This window comes from Coffea eugenioides, unplaced genomic scaffold, assembly GCF_003713205.1.
Source record: "Coffea eugenioides isolate CCC68of unplaced genomic scaffold, Ceug_1.0 ScVebR1_2848;HRSCAF=3952, whole genome shotgun sequence".
Classification (NCBI taxonomy): Eukaryota; Viridiplantae; Streptophyta; class Magnoliopsida; order Gentianales; family Rubiaceae; genus Coffea; species Coffea eugenioides.
Window position 1 is genome coordinate 7,259 of NW_020863372.1, and position 8,806 is coordinate 16,064.

The following is an 8,806-nucleotide window of genomic DNA, read 5'->3' on the forward strand; positions in this document are numbered from 1 at the left end:
TGACTTTCTAGTGAAAAAAAAAACATTCGGTTCGGAGAACGGAAATAACTAGGGTTATAAAATTCTAATGGAAAACATTTGACCAATGACAAATCGAAATCCAATAAAGTAAGCTAAGAAGTATTGTTTCCGGAATCGTTTATGTAGCTCAAAATCAATAGACTATATGCCTTGATGAAAATCATGAAAAGGTGGCAAAACTATCTCACTTTCACTCTTAAAACTTCTCTTAAAAGTTATTCACTTGTGGCCAAGAGAACCCTAGGTCAACCTCTATATTTTAGTAAACAATAAGTAAACGTTTGGAATTTCGAACCAAAGAGGTATTAGGTTTTAGAATGGTAAACTGATCATTTTATTTGCCAAGCGGAAATATATACAGGTTCAAATAGAAATTTAGTCCTTGGCCACTTTTTGAAAGAGCCGGTAACATTTTCAATACATACGTCCAATTTGTCACAAAATACATTCGCAAAATAACTTTAACTTGCTCACATTACAAGAAGATAAACGGACGGCATGTCCCTTGTGTTTACCTATTTTCCTCAAATCAGTCCCAACATTTCATACAGAATCATCTCATTTCCAAAAGCCATTCACCAGGCTTAAAGTCATATAAATACAAAAGCAAGCTAGAAATATTTCCGAAAATGGAATTAAGTTCTACATCATAAAAACAGTTTTGACATCATTATGCGGTTTTGGCACCATTGGCACTACAATTATCGGATGGAGGTGTAAGATACACCGTTTCGAAGCTAAGAGATAGGGATACAACATTGTAGAAGGTCACTCTATCCAGTTTCGAGTGTAACCAGGTCAAAAATGCAAGATACTATACCACAACCGGAAAAACAGATTCACAAACCGCATTCTGGTTCAAACATCATAAGTCAGCCTACCTAAGTCCAAATCCAGAAATTCCAAAGCCATACTAAAGATAAGAAACAAGGATACATTTCATCAGAAGACCTCAACAATCAATTCGGAAGCAATTCCAGCCAAAACAACCAATTACAGGCGCAATTCTTACATTCGGGTAAAACCAGAACAGCAATAGTAATTTCGATTTTTCTCATTCTACACTACTCCGATTGACCTGAAATTTTGTAGGCACCTCCAAAATGTCATTCCCTACAACTTTCATGTTTTAAGCCAAGGCCAATTCGGCCTATATCTATGAGATATAAATTCGGGCAGAATGCACAATCATAAACCCTAACTTTTTAATTTTCCTTCCAAACCAAAAATTTTCTGCAATTAACTACCATTCACCCACTAAGGCTTCATTTTATATCATTTCCAATCTTTATACATGGCCACATAGCAATAATCATATGAAAATAGAAAAATCATAATTAATGATAAAAGTTCACCATAAATCCATTAAACCCATGAAATCATTGACAATATAACATATATAACCACCAGAAATCACTACTATACCATTATCAAAGCAAGAAAGATCTTTCTTAAACATCTTACCTCACAACTCAAGAAGACTAGCAATTAAAAGCTTCCCCTTTAAAATCACTCCACCCAAAAGCTTTAACCTTCCAAGAAGATCACTTGTACGGAGGGTTTTCAAAATCTATCGGTGAAATTTCAAGATTGAAGCAAAAATCAAAGATAAAGGTTGAAGAGTTTCTTCTCTCTTTGCTCTCAAAGCTCACGGTTGGACAGGGAAGAAATGAGATATTTTGGACCAAAAAAAATGGGATAAGAATGAAAGAAACAGCCGGTCAAAGCCTCTGACCGGCTGTGACACGTCACAATCCGGCCGGATACGAGGCAGTGGCTAGCTCAATTTTTTTTCAAATCCCCTCAACAATCCGGCCAGCAATCCGGCCAAGAACTGGCCGGATTCGGCCCTTCTACTTTTCACAAAATTTTTTCCTCTTTTCCGAATTCGATTGCCGCGCTCCACCGTACTTCCAACACATACACATATACACATATCTCACACATAAACACGAATAACAACAAGGCCTTCCTTTGATTCAAACGATTAATGAACACATTTTCACTTAAGAGGGGAAAATGAGAAGAAACAATAAACTAAGGAAATAAGCAAATTCTAGGGTTCTCACAATCAAGCTCTGGTGAAACAACGGAAATTTGGCTCCTGAGAGCCATATGTATCCTTATACTTTGATTGTTATTCGTTGTGTTATTGTTTCTTTTAGAAAAAGAATTTTACACCCGCTTATTTTGAAATTTGCTACTTGAAATGTTATTGTTCACTTTTATGAACTTTTTATGCTCGCTACTTTGCTACTTTGATACGTGCACTTTTAAATAATGGTCAATTTGCTATTTGAAACCTCACTGGATTTTTAACTCATTCCACGCCATTTGTTTTCCTTACAGGGAATATGAGCGAGGGCGTGAGACTAGTACAGGCTAGCATAGTCTAGTTTTTAAAAATTTTGCGATTGTACTCGTGCTAGCGCTTGGTTAGGGTTGAATGTCTCTGGGATTCATATCTTTTGTTATAATTGGGATTGTTCGGATGTTTGGAATAGAAATGAATGTACATGTATGTTCCAAGTTTGGGAACTGTTATTTCCTTTACTCTTGAGGTTGTAATTTATTTTATTTGAAGTGAGTGAGTGAGTCCTGACGAGAGTTGGGCAGGCAGACCGCTAAACCCTGGGGTTCGCCCTACGGGGAGGTGGGGTCGTCACAAGAGCCCCCAACATGTGTTTGTTCGGTTGTCCCACGGTCACATACCTGGGTCTCAATTTGTTGAATCTTTTGTGCATGCTCGGTGTACCTCTGTCGAGAGAAGTGAGCCTTGAGCTGGTTTATTGCTGGATAACCCAGGCTCTGATGCATGGCTTGTCGGTGGTGATTTCAATGTAATTCTGGATGCCGATGAGAAAAATGGGGGACGGCCTTTTAATCCTACTGAAGCTATGAAATTCGGGCAATTTATTAATAAGGCGAATCTCATAGATGTGAGGACTCATGTTTTTATTCTTAAAATAGTTATTTTATAATTATTTGCCCTAAAATTAGTTAATTATATTTTAGTTGCATGAATTGCCCTTAAATTTCGTTTTATCGCGCGTGTGTCGCAAATTTCTCGAAAGTCACACCGCACGACTAATCAATGATTTGAGAAATTTATATTAGACTAGTAAGAGTGAGAAATTATAGTGTTAAGGGAATTACATTGGAGGATTAGTGCATGAGTGTATCAAACAAAAGAGAAAGTGGTAGTGCACGACACTACTTCGACAACTATTCAAAGTTGACTTTTGGCAAGCTTATTAGTTCCGTTTCCCTCCAATCTTCCAACACAAGCCAAACATAGAAAAACCTCTCTCTCTCTCCTCTTAGTCGGCCGAAACTCCAAGGAAGACAAGGAGGAGGAAAGCTTCACTTTTCTTGCTCCATTTCTTCATCCAACTTCCACACCTCTTGGAAATCAACTCTAGCTTGAAGAAAGGCAACATCTTGTGGAGTTTCTTGGAGAATTTTTGGTGGAAAAGTCTGGTTTCATCTAGGGTTTAGGAGGTAACCTTTCATTTCCTTTAATCTTTCCATTTATTCAAAAATTAGTGGTTAGTTTCATGGGTTTACAACCCTAAGCAAGAAAATAGGTTAGAGGACTTGAGGAAACCATTTATCTCGCTTTAAATCATAGGCTAGCTGTCTTGATGAGACCTTTAGGTAGCTGACTTGAGGCTTGATTATTTGATTATGGTTGTTTATGTGATAAATGAGATGTTTATGGTTAGAAAGTGGAGAGAAATCGAAGGAAAGTTGTAAAGGCAAGCTGGCCAAAAATTCGGTCCATGATGTTCTGTTTGTATTTTGAAATTTTGATGCTTGATTGGCTATGAAATTGATGGATATATGTTTTATGTTGTGTGTACAAAGTTCCTTTCAAAAATCATATCGAATGGTTGCACAAAACTTGAGTTTTGGTAAAGGTTCAAATCTGGAAAACGTATAGCAGGGTACCCGGACAATGGTCCTTTGTCTGAACATACCTTTTGTGCAAAAGTCAAAATTGAGTGCCGTTAGTGGCATTCAAAACTAGACATTCATAGCTTTCCAATGGTATAAAAATCCCCTGTTAGTTCATTTTGAGGGATCCGTAGCGAAACGGCAAAGTCGGCTGTTCTGCTTTGCCTATGTGTTCAAATGAAACTGGGAAGCTGCACATTGTGGCTCGATTTTGTCCCAATTGTGAAAAGATTTTCGAAACGAAGTCTTCTGATAAATTGTAGCATTTTGAACCTAGTTTCCAATGCCATAAACCATTCTCAATTTGAAGTTGTATAGAGCTAGATATGATTTGATTTCGAAAACGCGACAAAGCTGGAAACTAGAAACTTTTCCCTTCCTTGCTGACCGAATGGTCAAATCTGTTTTGGGATGTTATATTTCAAACATTTTAGTGTCATTTAACCATCAATTGCTTATTAAATGTTTCTGGAATCTTGGTTTCAAAAGTGGAGTGAATTGGGGCTGATTTCGTTGGACAAAACATTTGAAAAAGAAAGGGAAGTAGGATGGCAGATTAGCTTTGAAACATTTCACAAACTTTGGTCATTTTGTTAACTGCTTTCCAGTACGAGTTTTTATCTAAATTTTTATAGAGAGGTAGTTCATATATGCAGCTTTAACTGTACCAAATTTGGTGTAATTTCAATACCATTTCGATACTCAAATGATGCCTCAAACATTGCACTTCAAATCTGGAAATTCTCTAGTGAGGTTGTGAAAATCCTACGACTTTAAACTGTTATATCTTGTTGCTCAAAACTCCGAATTTAGTTCCGCTCATTGTGTTTGAAACTTTGTTTGGGACTCTTATCCTATGATAAATTTCAGAGACTGATTCATTTCCTATGAATTTTACCGAATTTCCAAACATTGCCGAAAACCAAGACTGGTTCTGTCTTGCTTTCTTGAATCGGCAAATTTGAGCTGAAAAATGAATGCTTTCTGTTTAGAATCTTGGAAAAATGTCTTCTAGAAACTTTTAGTACTTTAAATATAGTTTCCAACGGTATAAAGTTTTCCATTTTTGGACATACCGAACTCAAGATCTGATTTTACCAAGTTTATCGCGCAAAGCTGAAAATTCATGATTTCTTGGGAAATGAGTTTTTGAGAATTTTTCATTGTCTTTCGATATTGATCATCCGTTTTAAACTCATTTTCATGGAGGATGCATGTTTCTCTTGTGACTTTAAATCCTCACTTTTGAATCTCGATTTTCGAGATATTAAAGCTCTTTTAAGACATTATCTTAGTATTACGCAAGTGTACATTCTTCCTTGTTTGGCAAGGGGTTTGTAAGTATTTGTGAGTGATAGTTAATTGTTATTTCTTCAGGTGCTCAAGAGGATCTTGAAGAGAATCTCGGAGCCGACCACTAAAGATCTTATTTGCACTTGCTCACTTATTTTGAATTGGTGAGTGTCAAGTGCATGAATAATTGCCAATTATGTGAATTGCTTCTTATTGATTAAGTGATTTACAATTGTCGAGTCGAGTGTGTAATTTATCGCACTTGTTCTCTTTTAATTGATTATATAATTGAATTGCTCATAGTTGAATTTATAATTGTGGTTAATATGCCGATTGGAGTGAATCTCATCGACTTATAATTGTATTTGTCAATTGAAGTGAATCTTATCGACTCATAATAATAATCGGGGGACGCCCAAATCTCAATTGGCCGACCTTGCGACTCGAGCCAGCATGGGTTTGATCGAGAAGTTCAGTGAACCATAAGATAATCAAAAACTTGATCTATTAAGAGATCTCGCTTGGCATACTCGTGAAGTAGTTCCTTTTATAAAAGAAGTGCGAGCCCGAGGCCGGGGGTGTAACGGTGAAAGGGAATTGTAGAGCAAGTGGAGTTCTACGGACTTAATACCTACCCGATTTTGATGGAGTATCATCCCGTGGAGATATTTGATCGAGCCTTGGCGAAGCAAGTGAAATTTAGCTCCTGAGAGCTCCAGTATCCTTAAATTGTTTCTGCTTACTTTTCCTACTTGAAATGTTATTTACTCGAACTTTATAGTTTTACTTACTGTATAATTGTTATTGTTACATGGACTATGTGTTTGCATGTGTGTTTCTTGGCCTCACTGAGCATTCGCTCACCCCATTAGTTTTGTTTTCCTTAATAGGAGATCGGAATGGAAAGAATTTTGGAGAAGACGGTTTGATTACTTTTGATTAGTATTTTTGGGATGTAATTGATTAGCCGACTTCTAGTGGTGGTATTTTGGGAAAGTTGATGTAATTTTGAGAACTTGTGATGTAAGACTTGAAGATTTATTTGAGGGAGAGACTTCTCCTTATTTTGTCTTTTATTATTGGCTGTGTACCTTTAAGTTTAAATTTGACTTGTATTGAGTCCTGGCGAGAGTTGGGCAGACGTTCCGTGGATACCCTTGGGTTCTCCCTTGGGAGAAGTGGGGGCGTCACAATAGATATAGGTTTCTCTGGTGCAAGGTTTACATGGTGTAATAATTGACACAGCGGGGCAAGGATTTGGTAACGGTTAGATCGGGTACTAGTGAATGAGGGGTGCATCGACTCGGGGATATCATTGGCGGTGTCTCATTTAGCCTGAGAGTCGTCTGATCATGCTCCGCTCCTTATTTCTGTCTTGATTAGATTGGATAATAAGGCACGGCCATTTATATTTTTAAATATTTGGACGGGGCGTGATGATTTCCTGCCAATCATTAGAGAGTTTTGGGGGTCGCCATGTTTCAGTCCCCCTTGCAAGTCCTTTGTCACAAGCTGAAAAGGCTTAGGGGAGCTATCCAGGCTTGGAATAAGGAGGTGTTTGGGGATATTTTTCAGGTAGTTACGCAGAAGGAAGCGGAGGTATGGCTTGCTGAGATCCGTATGGAGAGTGATGAGTCAGAGGAACCTAGGGTGAATTTGCATCTTGCTCAAGCCCAGTTGCGTGTTCCCTTGTGGGTAGAGGAGCTCTTTTGGAAGCAGAAGGCTCATGTCAAGTGGCTAAAAGAGGGAGAGCGAAATACAAAATTCTTTTATTCTGTGGTGAAACACAGGAGGGTGCAATCCGTTATTCACAAGATAAAAAATGAACGAGGGGAATGGGTTGAATCGGAGGAGGAGATAGGGGCTGAGGCGGTACGATTTTTCGAGAAGTTGTTTACGGCTCAGCATCCAACGTCATCCCCTGGTTTGCTTCAGCATATCCTAAAAATTTTGACAGACGAGGATAATGTTTTATTGAAACAAGTACCAGCCAAGGAGGAGATTTGTCGTGTTATGTTTGAGATGGATGGGGAGAGTACGCCGGGACCGACTGGCTATACGGGTAAATTTTTTACGGCTGCATGGTCAATTATAGGAGAGGACGTGGTTAGAGCAGTATGCAGTTTCTTTTGCGGAGCTGAATTGCCAAGGGCTGTAACGGCGACTTCCATTGTGCTTATACCTAAGATAGCACATCCCTAGGATTTTTTGCAATTTCGATCGATAAGCCTGTGCAACTTTGTTAACAAAGTTATTTCGCGAATATTGGCTGATCGATTGGCTCAAGTGCTTCCTAAGATCATCTCTCCACAACAGAGTGGATTTGTGTGGGGACGGCTCATATCGGACAATTTCTTGCTTGCCCAAGAGCTACTCTCTAGTATGGGTAGGCCATCGAGGAATACCAATGTCGCTCTAAAGTTGGATATGTCGAAGACGTATGACCATGTCTCATGGATGTTTTTTATTATGGTTTTGAGAAGGTTTGGGTTTGGTGAGCAATGGATTGACATGACTTGGAGATTGGTCTCAAATGTCTGGTTTTCAGTCCTGGTTAATGGGGCAAGTGTGGGGTTCTTTAAATCCACGCGAGGGGTTCGACAAGGCGATCCACTATCTCCAGGTTTATTTATTATTGGTACAGAGATGTTGTCTCGTTCTTTGAACAATTTATTGGAGAATTGGGAGTTCAAGTGTTTTTCAGTACCAAGGGGTTGCCCTAAGATCACTCATCCCAGCTATGCAGATGACGTCTGTCACGACCCCACCTCCCCCTAAGGCGAACCAGAGGGTTCGGCGGGCCGCCTGCCCAGCTCTCGCCGGGACTCAGTCGATCACTACAGTCCTCAAACAAATACAAGATAAAATCTCAAATAAAAATCAAATATTCCAACATTTACATATCAAAAGCGAAGCGTCCACGCTTCCACTGCGCCACTCTGATCCTTGGTCACAATGATTATACAGGAGGAAGTCCAAAACTTGACTATTACACATCCAATCAATTCTAAACGTTCAATACAATCCCAAAATGAACCATTACACAAAAGGAAATCCAAATTCAATCCATACATGAGATAATCCACGAATAAACGCTACAAGCCCTTCCTTCGCTTTGAGCCCTGTGGAGGGGAATAAAACATTTTTGGGGTGAGCTAGAAGCTCAGCGAGTAACCAGAAAAATCAGTAATCAAATCTGTTTAACAATAGTTCATTTCAATGATGTCATTTCAATATGGAGTATCACTAATTCAAGAAACATTTACAATGTAAAGCAATAGTAACATTCATGAAAGGATACGTTCGTTCTCCTGTCATTTCATTTCATTTGTTTTCATTCGAGCATTCATTCACCCCGTCCCTGGCTTTTGGCCAGGCTCCACCAACCTACAAGGTAATACTCGAGTATACCGAAACGTTCACCCAAGTTCCTAGTCGCCCGACCGAGTCCGCTTCTGGCTCGAGACGACCGGTAACAAGGGGCAATGGCCAGTTCAGCCCAAGAGGCTTACATTCATGCGCAAGTAGCATTTAA

General features: G+C 39.0%; 1 protein-coding gene across 1 annotated transcript; it reads left to right on the forward strand.

The window, feature by feature from the left end:
- Positions 1-6,747: 6,747 nt before the first annotated feature.
- LOC113757212 lies at positions 6,748-7,473 on the forward strand. Its single transcript, XM_027300615.1, has one exon. It carries the CDS (start codon positions 6,748-6,750, stop codon positions 7,471-7,473), a length of 726 nt encoding a protein of 241 aa, XP_027156416.1.
- The last annotated feature ends 1,333 nt before the right edge of the window (positions 7,474-8,806 follow it).